The sequence below is a fragment of the Anoplopoma fimbria genome, chromosome 19 (genome assembly GCF_027596085.1).
Source record: "Anoplopoma fimbria isolate UVic2021 breed Golden Eagle Sablefish chromosome 19, Afim_UVic_2022, whole genome shotgun sequence".
NCBI lineage: Eukaryota > Metazoa > Chordata > Actinopteri > Perciformes > Anoplopomatidae > Anoplopoma > Anoplopoma fimbria.
The window spans coordinates 16457219-16480000 of NC_072467.1; the positions used below are offsets into that span (position 1 = coordinate 16457219).

Genomic DNA, 22782 nt, shown 5'->3' on the forward strand with positions numbered 1-22782 from the left:
AATCCAAGAGAATGATACCATTAATATCATTATAATAGAACATCAAAATGTATCACTCACATAAATTCAGAATATTATGTATAAATGATATCGGCCTGAACCTTTTTAGGTACTCAGGAACTTTTCTGCATTTTGACCTCAGTTGTGTTGCTGTTCCTGCTGACTGAAGAATTATTGGAGAGCTGAACTTTGCTGTTTTGTCAAACACTTTTGTTTTAGACTAGCAGCATATTCCACAATGCTACACAAATGCTATTTTACAAAGACTGCAACAGTAGACAGAAAAGATCTTGGTTGAAACACAAGTAAAGTTTGTGAGTTCCTGAAAAGGTTCTCGGTCCCGTGGGGAAGTTCATGCAGTAGGATCAACCAAAGGTTTACATCTGCCGCCTGCCAGCTATGACGCTGACATAATCACTTACACTTTTTAAGTTTAAGTATAATCCAGATACATGCAATATAAAGACTTACAGGAACGTGACACACAAAAAAGAGTAACACAACATGTGCAGCCTGCATCTTTTGGTCATACAGTACATTTGAAGAGTGTCGGATGTCCAGACATTGGAGAAACTTGATGAAATACATAATTCTCCACACGCACATAACTCCACATGCTGATTTCAATATGTGCGTGTGGAGAGAAGGTGACACAAGGTGACCAGCATGTTGCACGGCTGTGTCGTGTGTGTTGAGGTCTGGTACTACTTAAATGGAGGAGGGGGTGTTCATGGTGCGACACTGCTGACTGGCCTTTCACAGCTCATTACGTAGCGTCCAATCAGAGCGCAGCCAGCGTGACTGCTGTTTATTTATACACAGAGCTGGACCTGGCAGAGTGTGGGCAGCACATTGGACTGCTACAGAGGGTCCCAATCAACAGGCTCAGACATATACAAGCTCTCTAACGCACGCACGCACGCACGCACACACACACACACACACACACACACACACACACACACACACGCAGAGGTGTTCAGCATTTTTAAAAGTATTTTTTTCAACCTGAATCGTCTTTACCGCTGTAACAACATCTTCCTAAAGATCAATAAAGTAACATTGCTTTATAATAAATATAATAGCAGTATTACATTTCATATTGCTTTTTTAAAATTGCATGATCTTTCATTGGCTTTTCCATAATGGGAAAAAAATTACTATTTTTAAAAAAGGGTTAAATGTAGAAAGAATCACAAATGTGATGTTAGCAGCCTCAGCTAGAATATTTGTCTTAATCTTGCCACACTTGCCATACCAAGTGTAACTTTGTTTTTTTCAACCTAACCCTATTTTTACATGTTTATGTGTCCAAGCGACAAATGGAACAACAGTTTTTGAAAATTGTCCAGGGAAAAGAGCAGACGCTAAACAGGCTGTAATGTAATCTCTGAGAGCAACTCCTCACCGTCAATGTCCAAGTGTTTGTTTTTATGGAAATAATGGAAAGAACCCGAGAGAAATAAATTAATTTTCATTACATTTTGCTTTCTGTTTGTGTTGGAGTACGGAAAACATAGCAGACAAAAACAAACCAGTCTCAAAACCCATGAAAGATACTAAATTAAAGTTCCCCTTTAAGGAAAATCCTTCACACAGATCCAATAAGAGTTCACATCAAAAAACATCAAAAAATAAATTTATTACAGTATCAGCAACTTGAATCAACATTATGACATGTCCAGGCAAATGTAAGCATAGCACAATAAAAAAAGCAAACATCTGGATTCGACACATGTTCACAGGTACGTACAGCAGATAACACAGGAGCAGTCTTTTAAGATCCCCCAGGTTTTATCAGTCAGCTGAGTTTGCTCCCAGTCCATCATGGTCTCCATGCTAGCTAACGTTATAGTACACAGGTTTGAAGGGACAGTTCACCCCAAAATCAAAAATACATTTGTATTCATGTACAGTTCCTACATGAAGCTGATCACACCAAACTCTGCCGGTTACTCTTATCTTGAGTAACCGGCTCATGATTTCTGGAAAGAGACATTGCTGTTGATTTATTCAAAATATAATTTTTGGTTCTCGGGTAGCCACAGAGTCCCATTATGTTGGAGAGAAGGCAGACATCTCTACTGCTGATATCTCCAACACGAGACACCTCACAGCATGCCACTCCTTTAGACACGCCTCCGGTTCTGGAGCTAAAAGATAGGTAGCTAATCTCAGTTGATTTTCAGTCAATGGCAGCTCCGTACAGGAAGTTTGTTCCTCTTCTGGTTTTCCGCAGAAAGTGAGACTGATGAGAGTCAGTAGTAATCAAACGATTATGAATAGAAAGCTCCAGAACTGCTATCACTCAATGCAGTGTTAGCTGAAATGTCATCATGGATACCCAAAACTAACCAGCCACTGGGGACACATGGATTTGGAGACCACATTGTCATCATCACATCATTCATCAAAAGTGCAATCCCATAAAAATTTACTGTACTACTTTAATGACAAATTTCACTTGGTCAAAATTGAGACAAAGTCAACACGATAAAAAATAACCTTTTCATCATTTAACAACAGATATGCTGGAGACAGAGAGCATGCAGCGCTCATGCACAACAAATAGAAAAGGCATCACTGTAACAATATTCAGAAGATCAGAGTGTGGAGATGTTGAGACTAAATGTAGTGCAATTGGCTCATACTGAGCTAACAAGTACAATATACAGATCAATAGTTCAACCAAGCCAGAAGGGTACACAACGTGTCAAAGGTCACATCAGGAAAAACAATGTGAGGGAATCAAGGGTGTTTGGTTTCAAAGGCTTACAGCAGCGGGTCACCGGAGAGAATTAAAAGTCAGTAAAAACAGAGTAAAGCGATGATGCTATATGATTTAGATCATTTGTTTGACTATAATGCATGGAGCTCAGAATTTTGTCACTCAGCTGTCTACAAATGATTTACAGTTACATTGGAGATTATTGCACAAAACTATATGCGAATACAGCGGTTGGATGAATGGGGCACTTCAGGGTCTAAAGGGACAGTCAGACATTTATGTTCCTTATGGACACATAGTTCACAATTACATCTATACATTTACAATTATAGACATACAATTTACAAGCAGCAGCACATTATCACTTCTTACAACACAGAGGATTATGTACAGTATTTACGAAAAAACTTCATTGGAGAGATTAAAACTGATTATTGATCTGAAATGGGAATCAACCTGCCAGAAGGTGCATCATCCTATCATTCAGATATACAAACACACATTGATCTATTCTCAAGGCTAAAAGCTAAGCAGAACGGTTTGAGTTCAGGAATCTCTCCTTGAGAAGTGCTTTGAATCGAGACACAATGCTACCCCGCAGTGGTAGGATGAAGTAATACAATGAGCAAACTTCACAGTTCAGCCACTCATTTTACATTTGCTCGATGCAGTTTGTACATGCTAGATAGATATATACAGAAGCATAGGGATAGGAACAAATGTGTATGCAGAGCCAGGGCTGTCATCCAGCCAACGTGCTGAGCTATGCATCTGACATTACAGCTCCACTGAAGGAAAATAATCTACCACTACTCAGGTCACTGAAAACACAGATAGCAGTCCGATGAATTGCATTTGCATGCCAAAGTTATTTTTCTCATCTAGCAGGGAATGAGTAAGAGGGTTATTTGCAGGCTCTGCATTAGTGTTTAGTTGGCCAATAGAGAGCTACAGCATCAGAGGATCAAGACATTAACTTTCGTGGAAGGCACTTTGGATAGTCTCTAATGTTCCCGAGGGTATTATCAAGTGTCTGATTAAAAAACATAAAATAAATACAGCTAGATTGTAAATGTGTGCCAGAGTTAACATGATTGAAATAGGTATGAGTAAGAAATGAAGAGGAAGACTTTGCTGCTTTTGGCTCTTGTTGAGAGAACGGGGAGATTGAGACCACTGTCTTATCCTACAAGAAGACTGGAAGCAGGAGAAACCTGTTAGCCCACCAGAGGTAGAATGTCTGCCTACCAGCATGGGTGGATTATGAGACATGGGCCCCTGGGCACAGACATGCCAAACACCCCACCACTACATAGGAGCTACACACACAGACTTTATGGCTGTTAAGCCTATGTTTGTTGTTGTTGTTGTTGTTGTTTGTCTCTCAGTGGTCATTTTGTGTCTCTTTGTAGTTCCACTTGGTAATTGTTTTGGTCTTTTTGTTATAATATTTTGTGGTTCGTAGTTGTTTTTCCCATCATTTAAGTCATTTTGTGTGTACTTGTGGTTGTTTCACCTCTTTCATAGTTATTGTCAGTATCTTTGAGGTCTCTTGCAGCTGTTTTGTATCCTCTTTGCAGTTGTTTGGTTTCTTTGTGGTAATTTTGAGTCTCTACTTGGTCTTTGATTGACAGTTTGTAGGTGAGGGCCCCTGACACCAAGGGCCCCTAGGCCTGTGAACTGTAGGCCGGTTACCTTGTCCATCCATGCCTCCCAGCACCTCTGAAGGTCACCAATTAACACAGAGGTACTGGGAAGCAGATTTTGGGACCTTTTGGGTGGAGCCAATCCAGCACTGTCCCCCTGTTTCCAGGCTCTATGCTAAGCTAAGCTAAGCTAATTGTATCCTCACTGTAGCTTCCTTGTTAGATATTGTTTCCGCCTGTTTAAATGCCAGCGATGACGTTATAGGAAACATATGTCAAAGCTGTAGTTTTTCATTGTATTGCCAAATAGGATACTACAGTGTAACAAAAAGCACAGACAAGTATTCAGTAAATAACTTTGTGACTGAAAACGGACTGGATACCACCAGAACAGATTACACATTACACTATGAGTTCTCATGTTTGATTATAACCGAGTCTGGTTACAACTGTATGCAGACATTTATGGAAAATGTACGATACTTAGAACAGTGTTTCACCAGACGCTGATACACGTGTCACACTAACATGTAATAAATGTGGTTACAAACACCAAACAAAACAGCATCGAGGATATACAATGTACACATAATGTGTTTATCGTGTGACACCATACTGAGGCGGTTTTATACTGGATGCTTTCACTTTATGCTTCTAGTGTCTGTCACACAGCTCACAGATGGAGGCGTCACAGATACTAAGGTGTGCGCCAGCCGATGTTGTTGTATCATTGCTGATACAGGACGGGTTCACAGGAGCACTACAACGTCGGATAAACAGGGTTTGCTACAACTATTGCACAGTTCAGTACAGTCAGTTATGTTTTTTTTCTCAGCAGTGCACAACACAAATGCAACAACAGTCAAACGGAGAGTCGGTCATGGTGGTGTTGATTTGCAAAGAAATAGCTGATGTGTGTGCTGTCAGTCTGTTATGTGGACACTTTGAGATGCAGCACGTTGTCGCCAACTCACTCTGCCGCCATTTTCTCTATGTGGTCACTCAGCAACTTGTACTGTTCTGCAAAGGGGTAAAAAACACAGTTGAAGCTGCATTAGGTTTATTTGTTCCCATTTCATTTTTTGTCAATGTATTAAATAGTCAGATGGAGCTTGCAGACTCTAAACACCTTCGTCGAAGATGCAATGTGGAAAACTCTAATGTGCAAGGCAAAGGACACATGACAGAGGAAGACAGTTAGGAAGACAGTTAGTTGTGCTTAGTTGAAGCATCTATGGGAAGCTTCAACTAAGTATACTAACCACTGCGTTAAGGCAGTGTGTTGTTGGGGCCTGTTGTTTGAGTTACTGCTGAATTAATGAAAAACAAGTCCAGTTGAGTGACAGATGGATTCAATAAAAGGCTTATCAGACATCAAAACCCTACACAACAGGTTCTAATTTTACCAGAATGGAAAGTTATAATTGTGTCTATTTAATTTTTTTCATCCCAACGATTGTGAGGTAAACCTTAAAAATGTGTTCACGTTACAAAGTAATCTACTCGTAATGTGCGTTTGTATGTGTTTGCTTAGCCAATGCAGTGCCTTGTTGGGTGATGTTGGGTTGCATTGCAGCAAAAGTTGGGCGCCTGGACGACTCCGCGTTGTTTTTCCGCCAGAGGTTGCGGCGCTTGGTCGAGCACCTCTGAATTTTGTAACTTGGTGCACGGGGTCACGTCACTGTCACAAATATTTAACTGATAAGTGCACTATTTACATTTCTAGGGTTAAACAAAGAAAGCCAATTTACCTTTAAATGCTTTAGAAACAGGAGGTCTTAAAAATCTACATTTGAGTAAATATTTTACAGCCAAATCAAAGTTTTTACAGGCTATTCAGCCTTTATTTCTTTATAATGCATTTAATACTAGACTTATTTCAGTACAGGGCTTGTACAAAGGTAATAAAGTAGTCCATGAATATGAGATATGAGTTTACAGATAATGACTATCCCTCTATAACCTATAACCTGCATTGTGGAGGTTGGATTATGGCGTTACACCTACAGTTTATGGGCATATCAATGAGTTTTACTCCTTGTCTTTTTGATTCTTTACAGTTCATTGTGGTTGTACGCCCTCTTGCGTTTCGTAGCATAATAAAGCGCATAGAGTATAAACCCCTCCATACATCCTCGGAGCTCACGTCGCCTGCAGAGGCTCAGGCCACGAGTGTAAACAAAGCTTAAGAAAGCTGCAGTTACAACCCTTTCCCTCCCTGGTGACTTTGCACTCTTTGGTATAAAACATTAGAAATCAGCCAGGATGGGTAAAGTGAGCGTTCTGTGAGACCTTATAGGATTTCTGGGTGTTGTAGTTTAATATAAAAGTTATCTTTAAAAGCTTTTTGGAGGTGCTGCTGCTGTTGCTTATTGTCTGCAGGTGGCAATGTTCCTCCCATTGCATCAGTTTAAACCTTCATGACATTGACATATCTGCAGGTGTAAACTGCTGCTATTATTTCCCTTCACTTTAGGAGCTATAGACTGGCATGTGTTTGACAGGGATTGAACAGCCGTCCCTTATGGAGAACCAGCAGCTTTCACAATGAGTTAGTGAGTTTGCTTGTGGTTGTGATTCTGCCAAATTCCACTAGGTGCTTTACATCTAAAAATGCCAAATAAGTGAATGGGCTGAGAGCAGAGAGTGTTTCTATAATGCTTTACCTTCATTCAGGTTCCCGATGACTGCCTGCTTCTTCAGGAAGTCATTGCAGAGCTTCTTACTGAGCCCAAACGCCAGCATGTTATGAGTGAATGTCCTGAAGTACACAGAGCCAAACTCATCTCAGTACAAACAGAAATGATTGCAGACACGCTGTATGTTCTGTATTTACCATTCCCCAACAAAAAACACAAACTCTATAACTCAATACTTAACACTTTAAGGTTCATATTCTGCTCCATGCTCTATCTATTCATTTAGGATTCATATATACAAGGACAGATGTTATAGTGACTTTATCTACAGTCCCTGGAACAAACAGACATACAGTGGGGCAAAAAAGTATTTAGTCAGCCACCAATTGTGCAAGTTCTTAAAAAAAAAGATGAGAGAGGCCTGTAATTTTCATCATAGGTATACCTAAACTATGAGAGACAAAATGAGAAAAAAAATTCCTGAAAATCACATTGTCTGATTTTTAAAGAATATATTTGCAAATTATGGTGGAAAATAAGTATTTGGTCAATAACAAAAGTTCATCTCAATACTTTGTTATATACCCTTTGTTGGCAATGACAGAGGTCAAACGTTTTCCGTAAGTCTTCACAAGCTTTTCACACACTGTTGCTGGTATTTTGTCCCATTCCTCCATGCAGATCTCCTCTAGAGCAGTGATGTTTTGGGGCTGTCGCTGGGCAACACGGACTTTCAACTCCCTCCACAGATTTTCTATGGGGTTGAGATCTGGAGACTGGCTAGGCCACTCCAGGACCTTGAAATGCTTCTTACGAAGCCACTCCTTCGTTGCCCGGGCGGTGTGTTTGGGATCATTGTCATGCTGAAAGACCCAGCCACGTTTCATCTTCAATGCCCTTGCTGATGGAAGGAGGTTTTCACTCAAAATCTCACGATACATGGCCCCATTCATTCTTTCCTTTACACGGATCAGTCGTCCTGGTCCCCTTGCAGAAAAACAGCCCCAAAGCATGATGTTTCCACCCCCATGCTTCACAGTAGGTATGGTGTTCTTTGGATGCAACTCAGCATTCTTTCTCCTCCAAACACGACGAGTTGAGTTTTTACCAAAAAGTTCTATTTTGGTTTCATCTGACCATATGACATTCTCCCAATCCTCTTCTGGATCATCCAAATGCTCTCTAGCAAACTTCAGACGGGCCTGGACATGTACTGGCTTAAGCAGGGGGACACGTCTGGCACTGCAGGATTTGAGTCCCTGGCGGCGTAGTGTGTTACTGATGGTAGCCTTTGTTACTTTGGTCCCAGCTCTCTGCAGGTCATTCACTAGGTCCCCCGTGTGGTTCTGGGATTTTTGTTCACCGTTCTTGTGATCATTTTGGCCCCACGGGGTGAGATCTTGCGTGGAGCCCCAGATCGAGGGAGATTATCAGTGGTCTTGTATGTCTTCCATTTTCTAATAATTGCTCCCACAGTTGATTTCTTCACACCAAGCTGCTTACCTATTGCAGATTCAGTCTTCCCAGCCTGGTGCAGGTCTACAATTTTGTTTCTGGTGTCCTTTGACAGCTCTTTGGTCTTGGCCATAGTGGAGTTTGGAGTGTGACTGTTTGAGGTTGTGGACAGGTGTCTTTTATACTGATAACAAGTTCAAACAGGTGCCATTAATACAGGTAACGAGTGGAGGACAGAGGAGCCTCTTAAAGAAGAAGTTACAGGTCTGTGAGAGCCAGAAATCTTGCTTGTTTGTAGGTGACCAAATACTTATTTTACCGAGGAATTTACCAATTAATTCATTAAAAATCCTACAATGTGATTTCCTGGATTCTTTCCCCCCATTTTGTCTCTCATAGTTGAAGTGTACCTATGATGAAAATTACAGGCCTCTCTCATCTTTTTAAGTGGGAGAACTTGCACAATTGGTGGCTGACTAAATACTTTTTTGCCCCACTGTACAGTTCTTGTAACACTTACCTTCTTCACAATACTATGTAATATTTTATCAAACGATTAAAAATACATGTGATATATTACTGCTATTACGTGGACCATGAGCTTGTTGTACCACTAGGAAGCCTCCCTAAGTGACCTGATGAAAATCCTCTCAGCCTCTATATGCATGGCTGGCCAAACTATGGCCCACTGCACGTTGTTAAATGGGCTGCTGCAAATTTGAAAAAATAAACTATAATATGGCTTGAGTTTAAGCACTAGATTTATACTACATTCTGTAAAATTATCTGTCTAAACCGCTAGGCACAAAAAACAATATTTTACCATTTCTATTTGTTACATCTAAATATAAGACTTACAGATTTACATCTTACATTTACATTTGCATCATAATCTTTTAACTGAACCCTTAGTCCTTAAACAGAAATCCATATCCGTATTGGATGATTTTCTACCTGTTTTAACAGATTTTCACATAACATCATAATAAGTTCAGTGTACACGTAGGCAATGCACTATCTTAGAGTTTAAAATAATTGAATTCATTTAAAGTAGATTTAAGTGCATCAGATACAGAATACTTTTTGTAATATGTGGGCCAACCAGTCAACAACTGTAATGTCAAACCATAATGTGGTTTCCTGGTCTAGAAATGGACTCTCTTGCAATGTAACTGGTTGAAAACTACACATTTACTATAGTTCGACCTGTGACTCCTGATGTAGTTTTACATATGGCCCTCAATCCAAAATGGTTTGCCCCCGCTCAATGAGCTGTATTCACTTGTACTGGTTCACAGACAACACTGTGGCAGCTTCCTCACCCCAGCTGGCCGAAGGCGATATTCTCATCGATTTTGGAGCTGTCGTCCCTCTCCTCCTGCGTCATGTGACACCACTTCTCCCTGCAGCACAGAGACAGTCGGAGTCAGGCTCCGTTTGACTTTGGGCGTCTCCACAAACAACAGGCCAGGGGTGGGTGTCAACATAAAAATCACGCTGACTCATAGCAGCGACAACACACAGCAGTGGTGTCACATAGATCTCCAAACTGTTGGAGACAACTTTTCAGAAGTCTGAAAGCTTTTCAGTTCATAATCAAAGTTTTATTATCCACCCAAAAAAAATCCATGACATCCATCCCTGGAACTGCTCATGTTGAAATGAGATGCAAAAACAGAGATTCCATTACACATTATAGAATAAAAAAAACACACTAACCAGCCACAAGCAAAACAATAAAACAACAAATGATTAATTCACGAAGAATCATCATTATTAACAAATGGATGAAAAAGGTTGATTTGCTCTATGTGTTACTGTTAAAGAGATATTGTGAGGATGTGGTAATATTATATTGATGCCACAAATAGAACACATATTCATGAAATCATAAAGGAAGATGAGCGTAATAACCAGTATCACCTACTTACTTTACCCAGTGACTCTACTTTAAAACTAACTCTCCCAATCAACAGATCATTCTGTGATGAAATATTTTAGAACTTTTCCCATCTGCTTCCTCTGCTTTCATCTCTTAGTTAGAATGCTTCCCAGAATGCTCTTTGAAACGCCCCCCTGTAGAGGGGTTCTAAAAGTGGAAGATGGTCTTTTAGACTTGGGGCCTTGAAGCTGCACTAATCAATATTTCATATTGGGTAAATGACTATGTGGGTTCATTTCCACACTACACAGAGCGTTCCCACATGACTCCAGTAGATCTACAGAGCGTTTATATATTCTTTTTCAGCTCATTACTCCTCTCTCATCAACCTCATTTCCAGCAGCAGCAGGCAACTCTTTTCAGCACAAACATCTGGAATAACCCAACTAAAAATGCCCAGAATCAATTAGCACAGTGAGAGACCAGCAGGTTAAAACAGAGAAGACTTTAGCAGCTAAAGAGCCAGATATTTCCCTCAGGATATATCTGGCTCATAGCAGTCAACCGTAAAAGACAAATATATTTTTGATCTGTGCCTTTTTGAATTGCGCCATGATTTACACGTATGATGTTGGTAATTTTCAAAAGATAATTTTTCAAGCAAAGACAGTCGCAGTTGGTCGTAGACTTGTCGTTGTATCATTAAGTTTTGTGTGAAACTGATAAGTGAGCTATATCTCTCATCTCGCTCAATGTACGAAATCAGCACCAACATGGCCGTTAGCTTGGCTTTCTAGCTATCTTAGCTATGTTCCATGCACAAATGTAACGTTATCTGCAGGTGGCAACCTCTGGTTCTGCTGATTGAAGCCAATGCGGAAGGGTCATAAAACTTGCATTCTCTCTACTGTCCATCAGGGGACGACTCCTCTGGTTGTATAGAAGTCTATGAGAAAATGACTCTACTTCTCTCTTGATTTATTCCCTCAGTAAACATTGTAAACATGAGTTTATGGTCTCAATCTCTAGTTTCAAGTCTTCTCCAATACAGCATGATGTTCATTTAGTAAATTATGGTCCATTTAGAGTCAAATAGACCATAAAGCAGGGTATGCTTTAGGGCGGGGCCACGGTGATTGACAGGTTGTTACCGCTACCAGAGCCGTATATGGCGTCTCTACGTCACTCCTCCGCATTCCAAATATGGCAGCTGTCGTTCATTGGTTGCCAAAAAAAACCATGGTGACAGACGTAATAAAAGATGGTGAAAAACTCAAGGCTTCAAAAAGGTAGTCCACAAAGCAATGGGTGATGTCACGATGACTACGTCCACCTCTTATATACAGTCTATGGTTATGTTACATGATGTGTTTTATCTAGTTACTCTTTTTATCAGCTTAGATGAGAGAGAACAAGTGAGACCCGGTGTAAGTGTGAGTACATCCTGGTACTAAACACAGAGACATCGTAGCTTCAGAGAGAGACGTCCCTTATCCAACTTTTGGTTGTGACTTCCTAATTAAGCATTTTCACAGTCTTATACCTCAACGGTTTTACGAGAAAATGCAACTTTCTTGACGTGAAAATCACATGTGTAATTCATTGCACGATTCAAACAAGAACAAATAATTGTCCGTCTCTAGCTGTTCTATCGACTATAATACATGGTTTTTCCAAAAATAAGGTCCCATGCTGGTCCACCAGAAGGGGCAGGACTCTTTATAGCAAAATTATAGGGTGATAATATGTCAAGAATGTTGAAGTGTAGATTTGACTCTACAGTACAGCGGAAACCCTTACTTTACTATGGATCATATCTTAACACAACATCACATTACTGGTAAGGTAATGTCAGGAATAAATAAGCAGTTTTAAGGTGGATATTATGACACATGCAGAATATCACGGCAATCAATCTGCAGTGGAAACATAGAAGCATGCAAAGAGACAGCAAAGGGAACATGCAGATGGAGGGAGAGAGAAAAAATATCACTTGCAAGAGGATTAATGGTGTGAACAATCAGTGAGCTGTGAGGAGGCAGCGAACACCTTCACACTGCCTCGGTCCTCTGCTCCAGATATAAATAACTACCATCCCAGACATTAGACAAGGTCAGGATGTGACCTGTGGGTGTGACGCTTTCACTCACATTAAAATAATTTCAACAGCAGCATGAAATAATATCTGGACAATATATAAAAGGCATGCCGTTTATGAACTGAACTTTTATGGTTGGTGATTGAACTATTATTCAAACACAGTCATTACACAAACAGTAGTCCAATTATAATAACAAGCAAACCACTTCCTATCTATAATTGTAGCGATGTGGACATTATTGCCCTGCTGTGATTAAGCCGCTTTTATCTTTTCATTTACACACTGTGTTGTGCTGTCTCGCACTAGACTCCTGCCATCATGGGGATTTACCACTAGAGCCTATCCTATCACTGTTCACTAGAGCGCGCCTGACAAGCAAGTCTTGTGGTCTTATTGGACCAACATGATTCAATTAGCTAATTAAAACATCTTACTCTGTCTTTATATGATTAATTCATGATTGAATTCTAAAATCATATGGTGATATTTAATTTGTATTGTGTTATTCTGTTTCAATTGTGTTTTGATATTGTATTTACTTTACATTTTTATATTGAATTTGGATATTGTATTTACATTTCATTTTAATATTGTATTTAAATTGTATTTTGAGATTCTATTTAAATTTAATTTTGATATTTTAATACTTGTAACTTGGATTTCATTTGTTTCAAGCTTTAACATTCAGTTTCCTTTTTGTGACTTTCTTTAATTTAAAGTCAGCCTGTGAAGTTTTCTTGTAAGCAAACAGTTATGTTCACTGCATGTTATGTTATGTTATGCACTGTTTCAGAACTTAACATATGGTGTTTTAAATGTATCTCCCTCCACAGCAAACATATTCATTTTTGGATTGAGTCTCCGTCGCTGCCTTTGAGGTCTCATTTATATATTTTTTGACACCACCAACCATCCGTAGGAATGTGTATGCCCCCCCCCCAAAACAGGCATGAGCTCAAATAAACAATATAAGCGCTGTAAGAAAATATCAAGAATCGCGATAATATGTTTAGATAATATGTCGATTCTCAAACACACTGTTGATTTTTGATTAATAATTTTCCTGCAAAGACTAACTCAGTGAATACTTCCAAAGAGATGTGCCCTCTCAGTGATGTTGGATGTTACAGGGACTGTGATAAATTAAGATGCAGATATTTTGATAGTTTTCCTAAAATGTTATTTTTAAAAATCACAATATATTCGAATACAACGAATGGTAACCCCTGTATCATGCAAACATTGCCCTGTAGCACCCTTTTAGTTGCATTACATGGTTATGGTTGATAAATTGTAAAAGCTTGTAATTATTCTGGTGGCACGCTTAAGGCTAACAGCGCTACGAATTATTTTATTTTGCCTCATGATTTTCAGAATAAAATACTTGCTTTTTCTCCTCTTCCTCTTAAGTATGCTAATGAATTAGCAGCTAATTGTCTGTGATAATAATTTTAATAATGTAAATGTAACTGTGAGTGGCAACTTGGCTGTAACTGTGACACAACAGACTCTAAACATCTATTTATACACACAACACAAACCACCACTGTCCTCTAAGCCTGCTGGCTAGTTAGCCCTCAAAGTCACAAAGCTACTTGTTTTTGCTTGCTGTAACTTCTTAATGAAGCTCTTTATGTTCAGACTATTACCTTTTAAGCAGACTCATAATCTTCAAATGCACAATCTGACCAGATCTCTTACATGTCATAAAATGCTGTTCTTCCTATGACAAGACAGAATCACACAATAACTCTCTTAAGCTGTCTGTCCCCTTCAGATACAGTCTCAATCTCCTTCTTCTCCTCTCCAAGTGGATTCATCTTTGCCTTTTCTCTCAGTTTGACTAGTTTTTTTTAGGGCAGTGGACACATAGAAGGACAGACCTCTCGTCTTTCTCTTCATCCTGTAGTCCCCTGCCCGGCAGCAAGGCACAAGGAGACAAAGGGTTAAAGTCAACATGCAGAAAGAAGGAGAACAGCTAGTAGACAGAAGAGAAGAGAAGAGGGGAGAAGAGAGAAGAGGAGAAAAGAGAAGAGGAAAAGAGAAGAGAAGAGGAAAATAAAAGAGAAGAGAGGAGAGAAGAGAAGAGGAAAAGAGAAGAGGAGAAGAGAGGAACAGAAGGTGTGGGGCATCAGGAGCTTATCAGGCTGAAGCATACTGAACAGCAATGTGACATTTGTCTTTAGATACAGCTCTTTGAGCCAACAGAACATCACTACAGGATCTCCAACCTTTATTTAAATGTCATCTGACACAAACAGAGGTACTGGAACACACACAGAACAGCAACTCAATTATGTTTTAGAGGATGCTACATTTTTTTCCACAATCCAACACTCTAATATATTTATTTTAATGTATATATTTTATATTCATTTATCAGACAATATTCCGTTCCAGACTCACCTTGTGGTTGGTGATCTCTTCTTCCTCTCACAATGGACCGCATCAAAAAATGCAGCGTTCCAGAATCTCAGTGTGTGCCTGGCAGAGAGAACAGATGACATGTTACAGGTTTCCTGACCTACTTCACTAAGCTACCTGACACGATGCTGTACATGATGGCAGTGGTTACAAAGAGTGAAATCATATGATGATCAGTCTGGTCACATCTCTATGTGTAATCAAATCACACATGGGGATCAGGACCTTACCTGATGTCCTAAGATTAACCTGAAGAGCAACAACATGGTTTAAAGAGGAAAGATTTCTGTTAAAGAAAATAACAACATTTGTTCTCTTGAGAAACACTATAGCCAACTATATTATACCCCATAAACCCTCTTAAACCTCAAAGAAGAAGATGGCCGGGACCAGTCATCTTTGACCAAAGGGGCTGCTGGTCGTTCCCAGTGTGAAACGAGAAGTCAACATCCATGTTTTTGTCACGTAACATGCATACTTCAGTAACGGCACTTCCGTAGTTATTATAACCCAAACCATGATCTTTTGCCTCAATCTAAAAGGTGTTTCCTGTGAAGACGTAAATTCATTTTGAAAAGACAGTATGTAACGAGCGTAAATTGACACTTGTTGCTGGCTTTTGAAGGAAAACGCGTAAAAAACGAGGAATAACTTTTCGTGGGATATCATAAGAATCGTTGTATGAGGATACTTTTGACCACTGCTATGGTTAAAGGAAGAACACTGAAAAGCAGGATTAATGGTGAAAACTTCTAAAACCTCTCCTTCATCATAATACACTTCTCTGCTATTGATCTGTATATTCACAATGTTCTAAACATGGGTCATACAGCTAACCGGCTCTGCTCCATAAACTCTCATGCAGTTATTTCAGATGTTCTTCATGTTCAGGCTGCTTTAGTTGATTTGAATCTACTCATGGTTAAACTCAGGGGCTGAGCTATGACGAGGTGGTAGTAGATACTACAGTAGTAGTACAACAGCTATAATCAATATTTCTATATTAACAAAGGTGCACACAAGTATGTTAAAGGGGTCACATGTAGTGATAAACCCACAGAGAATTTTCAACTGACTCTGCAGCTCCCCTCAGTTCTACAGAGCTTTTTTGTGTCTTATTATGACTCTTTGTTTTGCTTTGCATGGCTTCCAACTTTTACCGCTCTGCTTCACTGACACAATTCTCCTAGCAAAGTTTTTGGCTGCAGCAGGAAGCGTTTTTTGACAAAAAGTTTGAAAGTCCCACTTTGTGTTACCTGTTGAGCACCAAACAGCAGACAAGCATTTAAAGCAAGCAGGAGCATTAAGCTTCACTCATCAGTGTCGTAATAATATGCTGAACAGTTTAACGGGCTTGTGATTTAGAACATTACACAGTGAAGCTAAGTTTCTTCAACTTACCAGATGGGCTGCTGCTTGAGGTGGGTGTACAGGTACACCTTCTCTCCTTTCTTTTCCTCAAGAGCCTCAGACACTGGGATGGAGGAGAACACATGGCACGTTTATAAAACCTTAGTGGACCAAGTGAAAGTGCCCTTCAATAACTGCAGTTCAAGAGAGTTTTGGTGCACCATACCTGGTGACTTGGTTTTTGACTCAACTGGGCTTTCCCCATCCCTAGAAATGAGAATGGGGTAAAGAGCAGGAGAAAGGGTTGAGAACTATAAATGACCATGTTAATGAAAATAATTGAAAGGAAGAGATGCATTTGCTCACTCAGCCTTGGGAGCCATCGAGCCCCTCAGCTTGCTCTCTAGGCCTCCTAAGAAGCCTTTGACGTCAGTCTTGGATGTGGTTTTGAGGAGGCGCTCAGCGGCATCCTTCTTCACGGACAGCCAGGAGTTGGCCTTGTTGATGTAAGAGTCCAGACCAGCTGGAGGACCGCCGCGATCCAGCAGCTCGGAGGGAGACGGCTGGGACTTCCCTGAACAAGAACAAAGCAGACAGGTCAGATTGAGGACATCTATCTGGGTATGGCGTCACTGAAACGTCGTTTTAGACATTTAAAAGCCCCACAAGGCCAATGTGTGTCTGTTGATGTCCATGTCCCTGTGGGGATCCTAGTGTACGGCATCACAGATTGGTCTAGCTGCTAAACAGTGAACAGACATCACCTTCCAACATGTTGTTTAGTCACTGTCTGAAATTTGATTAGCTTCATCTTAGCCAGCTGCAACTCAGTGAGCTGCATATGAAAACAATTATTAATCAGCTTTGGATATGGAGTAAGATCAACTGACAAATGTCATTTGTGAGTTATATATAAATTACTCTTTCCATGAAAAAATATATATAACATCCACATATAAAAAAATATATATTTCTGATGCACACACAAAAAATTCTGGTTTAAAAAAATAAAATATAAAAAAGTAAATATTTACATAAAAAGGTTGAAACTGCATTAACAATCTGTTGGACATGTGGCCTTCACTGCTGCTTGACTTGGGTGTAAACAAATATATATTTTTCAACAGCGAATTATCTGTAGCCAATCAGATGTCAAATTCATTTTCAGCCAATCACATGTGAGTGCCAACACGAGGGTATACCCTTACATCATACTCAGGTAGGAAATGCGGTGGAAAGGTAGATTAATATAGAGAAATGATAGAGCAAATCCTTTTGTGGATTTCTATAACAGTTAGATAAAACAAGACATATTTGTTTATGCATCAGAAATATATTTGTGATTTTTTTAGAATATATATATATGTTTTTTGTTTACATTTAGATACAAAAACGTTTTTTAGTGCATTTAAAAATATATTTTTGTGGAGAGAGTCATTTATAAAAAAAACACAAAATAAATTTGTGAATTCTCCTGTGTGCATTAATAGTGAGACTGATCTGAGCCCGTATTCTGACAGATTATTTAGTGTTCATAGACTTCTAGCCTCACCAGACAAATAACTCACGTCACGCTTCATTTGGATTCGGTATGGTTCTTTGCAGTTCCCGATTAGCAAGGAGACCTTTTGTAGCCATTCCAACAAACATTGCAGTGTTGCGTACAGTGCAGGTTTACTTTATGTGTAAAAAGTACTGTCTGCAGGCGGATGTTGAAACAGTGTTCTGTGCCGCGCTGTTACGCTTATCACTCAAAGCGTCCTGCTTGCAAAAACACAATCATTGCCGTCTTGCAATCTCGCAAAGTCATTGCATAAGTGTGGTGCTGCAAGAGAAACCACAGGGCCAACCTGTGGTGCTGAATCAGCACTGGGGAGTGATATTATATGCGCTTTGTTTTGCAATTAAGAGCTTTGGTTTCCTTTTAAATGTGTGCAATGGAAGGCTCAACAACATGCTGTGGTTACGGTAAACTAGTTTAAAAAGAAAAACACACGCTCTAACACATGCCAGATAGTTAGACCTTACCACTGTAGTAGTATGTGAAGCACATAGTCATGAGGTTCTTGGCTGGGCTGTAGTCATCCATCTGGTAACATCTGTGAACACAGCATTTCTTTAGAGAGAATCAGGTCATGACCTCACTGCTAGAATTGATGTAAATTTACTGGAGCTTTTCCACTAAAAAGGATGAGAAGGTGATATTTTTTTCTTATTGTCAACAAATCCCATGAAAAGACACAAGCCGCAATGAGTTGATCCTAATAATAAGTGTTTTTCTTCCCCTGTGTCATAGAGCGCATCAATGATCCAATTTATTACCATGAACACACACTGTTGGGAGTTTTGACATAATCCCACATATACCATCCTGCAGCCAGAAATACTCACTAGAGCATCAAATGTGGATTCATCCGCCAGTGAAAAATAGTCCCTATAACATGCACTATTTCCTCCTGTTTAAGTAATGTTTGGTATTGAGAGATTTCTGTCTTTTCATGGGGAAATCTGACAAGAACAACATACAAATTGTCACCAGCCTTATCCTTTAAAGACATATAGGATCAGATGATCACAGCATGTTAGTCCCAACCACAAATATCATAGACTCACTCGAACAGAACCACTGCAAAAGACTGCACTAGTCTGTAGAAAGTGGCTTCACTCACACATTTAGAGTGGCAGCGCTGTGAACACAGTAGGACAGAGAGTTAAAAACAAGACCTCAACAACCATCAGCTTAGTTACACACATAAAAAACTTCATACTGCAGATTTTGACACTTTTTAGTTGAATGTTACTTGAATGACTGAGTTTATGTATGTAGGGGGTTCAACAGGAACATGTAGTTCTTTGTCATTTGCATTTGGAATATTGCAGTTGTTTGTCCTTAAAAGGCCACGTATGACGTCTCACTAATCCATAATTTCCCCATATTTACCTGTGCGCTGACGTATTTGGCAAACCACTCCCTGCCTTTTCCGTTCTCTCCGCTGCACAGCTCTCCAAAACGAGCCTTCTCTTCCTGGTCAAAGTCCTCCCTGTGAAATCATGGTCCAAAACCTCATTACAGCACTGATCTACAGACCCTGTGAAAAGGCAGTCGCTTCACAGCTGTTTTTTTAATTAAGCAATTTATCAGATTGATTGATTTTATCAAATCCCAAGATGTGAAGTTGAGTTACAGCTCAACAGTGGCACATCTTATTTTTATACCACCAAGCTAAGCTCCAAGCAACAAACTGGTAATCTAGAGAATTTTTAAATGAATAGTTCAATATTTTCTGTCAATAGTTATGGTACATTTCCAAAGGATGCATAATTTTTTCGCTTCTCATTCATTGTCTGTGTAAACAGACTAATTTGCATAATATTGAGGTGTATATTACTTTATGCAAATCTGTATTTTTGTAACCAGAAGTGACAAGAAAAAACTCCGAAAGGGTTAAAGTTCTAAGACAAAAACACGGAAAACTCCCAGACCAGACAACAATCACAGTAGTTCCGCCCTAAAACATTCCCTGCTTTATGGTCTATGTGACTCTAAATGGATCAACATTTACTAAATGAACATCATGCTGTATTGAAGAAGACTTGAAACTAGAGATTGATATGTTATCTTTGTTGGTCAGTAGTCATTATTTGTATGTACCATTCCTCCAATACCTGAAATAAAGCTGGGAAAACCTTCCATTGTGTATTTTTTTTTTCGGAGATGAACTAGAACCAGGCTGGTAAGCTAGAAGTCACAGTGTCATGGCACTTTGTAAAAAATGGTAAAGGATGGGTGCATCATTCACCCCACCCTCCCCAAACATGTATTGCTGACATGCAAAGCAAAGGAATAGCAAATGTGCAATGTTGTGGAAGGTAAACATGTTTTTTTTCAGCCCCAATTGTATCTCTTATTGAGATAAAAAAAAGACTACAAACAGGTGGTATACAAAAAAGCACATTGTGTTGCTACTGGCCATCTCACACAATGAAGACCATAGGAATCTACTCAAAGAGTCCAGTCATAAATGATGACTAAACCTGGCTTACAGAAGCTAAAGAGGGCAAAGGCAAAGCAGTTCTCATGGCAAGAGATTCCTTCTTTTAGACGACATGGGTTATGACATTACAGAAGTCAGTTTGCCATTTGTATGTAAATGATGAGGCCTGCAGCAAAAATGCCAGAAAAACAATCAATAAATGTCTATGAAATGAATAAAACAAAAAGGTACCCTGATATTTAGAAGGGCCTTTTTACCTTTTCACCCTGCTCATATTTGATTTCTTATTGAATATTCATGCGTACGTTTGACTGCTGTTCCCCCCTGGGCCTCTGATGGTAAGTCAAGGGAATCTATGACAGGGTGAATGTTTCAAGTCACTCTAGGTGACAGATTTGACAAAATGTGGCGTTCCTTCCTCCACTTCACTGAATCCAAGCTTTACATCTCCTCGAATGTAAATTGCAGAACTACAGTCATTGTCGGTTTTTGGGCGTACCAAATTTTCAAGTAGAATTCATGAGCAGCTTCAATGGGAATTCATATTTTCACTGATAATCCTATACCTGCACATCTGCAAATGAATTTGCGATATTGACAATAATGAGTGATTATGGCATCTTTCAAATTATTCTGATGGCATAAGCTTATGTTTGGAGAAAAATAATAAATTGTAATGAAAATGGGTTCCATCTACCTTTCTTTCAATGAGTTGCAAAAGTTTTTTCAAAATTGTCACATAGTGGCTTTCAATCTGTCAATCATGTTGCTTTTGACTGATGTAATGTTTTTTGTACACACGTACATATAAAAAAAGTAACTTCCTTACTTTCCATGAAACACCTTCTCCACATAAGCCTTCATGAACTGCCTCCTCTCCACCGTCTCGCTGTCGGCATCCTCTCCACTGTGAGCCGACGAAGATGACGACCTCCTCAGCTCCCACATATGAGAGGGCGGGTCCATGTCGTTCTCGCTGTCTGCCGACTCTGTAGCATCGCTGTCGTTGTCTCCTTCCTCTTGGTGGTGGTGGTGGTGGTGGTGAGAGCTGGGCTTGGTTGGTGCCATGGGCTCTGGCAGTAAAGGCTGCTGGTGGACTCCCATAGAGGGCGCCTGCTCAGGGGAGAAAATGTCCGTATGGCCGTGGTGTTGGCCTCCATCTATGCTGAGAGCTGTGTCCTCGGAGGGGAAGTCAAAGTCTATCAGGTTGTCCACTGCTACGCCCTCCATGTTGGAAACAAGTATCTTCCTTTCAGCTCTGCAACAGTGTTCTTAGAATGAGCTAGTCTGTGCTCTGCAGGAACATGAGGGGGGACAGAGATGTGGGTGCTAGTTGAAGGTCTCCACTGTCGTTATTGGGTTTTGATCGTGCAGACCCCCCCCACCCGAGGGCGCCGACATCAAGCAAACTCACAAATACAATGCATCTGTGAACAAAGGAAGGAGAATGTTAGCTTTGTGATCACCTTTTACATTCAGTTATTAACGTGCTACTATGCAAGCCGATAGACCCAAAGGGCAGTGAGAGGTAAAACTCAGAGTTTACAGCGATACTAGCAAGCCAATTGCTAACAGCATCATGCTAACGTGCTCAGAATGACAATGCTAACATGCTGATGTCTTGCTGTTGAACTTGCTGGCTCCCTGGGATACTTCAGACTGGAACGGAGCCTTCATTGGTGTATAGAGTATAGAAGAAAACTAGTTCCTTCAGTCAGCATTGATATCATGCAGATAAGAGGAAATCAATCAAACACTGTCTGCTGCTCCTCCGTCCACCCAAATTGTCACTCAAACAGCACTGTACCCAACACTGGTCTGATGTTAATCAATGAGCGAGGCACAACACACTCTCATACTGCTGACTCCCACACAGGCTTCCCAGGACTCTTAGCCCCGCCCCCTTCCCTCATACACACACAGACACATCCTGCTCTGTCCTTGAACTAATCGGCTGCAGCCCCTCTATCAACTTTTGGTCCTCTGACTGAACACACACACACACACACACACACACACACACACACACACACACACACACACACACACACACACACACACACACACACACACACACACACACACACACACACACACACACACACACACACACACACACACACAGCCCGAGGCCTTCTGAATGTTTGGGCTGCAGCTTTGAAGATGAGTAGGTTATATAATGCAGTATTTGGTGAGTAAGACCCATGGTGACACATTCTCTCACACACACACACACACACACACACACACACACACACACACACACACACACACACACACACACACACACACACACACACACACACACACACACACACACACACACACACACACACACACACACACACACACACACACACACACACGGCAGGGATTAATACACGCACATACTGTATGCCTGTGTCCAGGCTGTCCAAGTCAGTTCTGCTCAACCCACAACTATGCGTCAATCTGACAGAAAGTATTGCACTTCAGCCACAACAGTCTGGACCTTGGACCTGCAAACAGCCTTCCGTTCTGAAAAGTGACACTAATGCTTAATGTCTTAAACTTGCATTCTCT

General features: G+C 40.2%; 1 protein-coding gene across 1 annotated transcript in view; it reads right to left on the reverse strand.

The window, feature by feature from the left end:
- Positions 1 to 1622: 1622 nt before the first annotated feature.
- Positions 1623 to 22782, reverse strand: part of kiaa0513 (KIAA0513 ortholog) — a 31838-nt gene continuing 10678 nt past the window's right edge. The window contains exons 2-12 of the mRNA XM_054619703.1: positions 21050 to 21647; positions 19167 to 19266; positions 18839 to 18912; positions 18254 to 18324; positions 16592 to 16799; positions 16452 to 16492; positions 16277 to 16349; positions 14858 to 14935; positions 9791 to 9871; positions 7041 to 7135; positions 1623 to 5394 (exon numbers count right to left, since the gene is read on the reverse strand). Of these exons, the coding sequence (XP_054475678.1) occupies positions 5345 to 5394; positions 7041 to 7135; positions 9791 to 9871; positions 14858 to 14935; positions 16277 to 16349; positions 16452 to 16492; positions 16592 to 16799; positions 18254 to 18324; positions 18839 to 18912; positions 19167 to 19266; positions 21050 to 21450 (1272 nt within the window). The 5' untranslated portion in view covers positions 21451 to 21647 and the 3' untranslated portion in view covers positions 1623 to 5344. The remainder of the gene's footprint in view (positions 5395 to 7040; positions 7136 to 9790; positions 9872 to 14857; positions 14936 to 16276; positions 16350 to 16451; positions 16493 to 16591; positions 16800 to 18253; positions 18325 to 18838; positions 18913 to 19166; positions 19267 to 21049; positions 21648 to 22782) is intronic.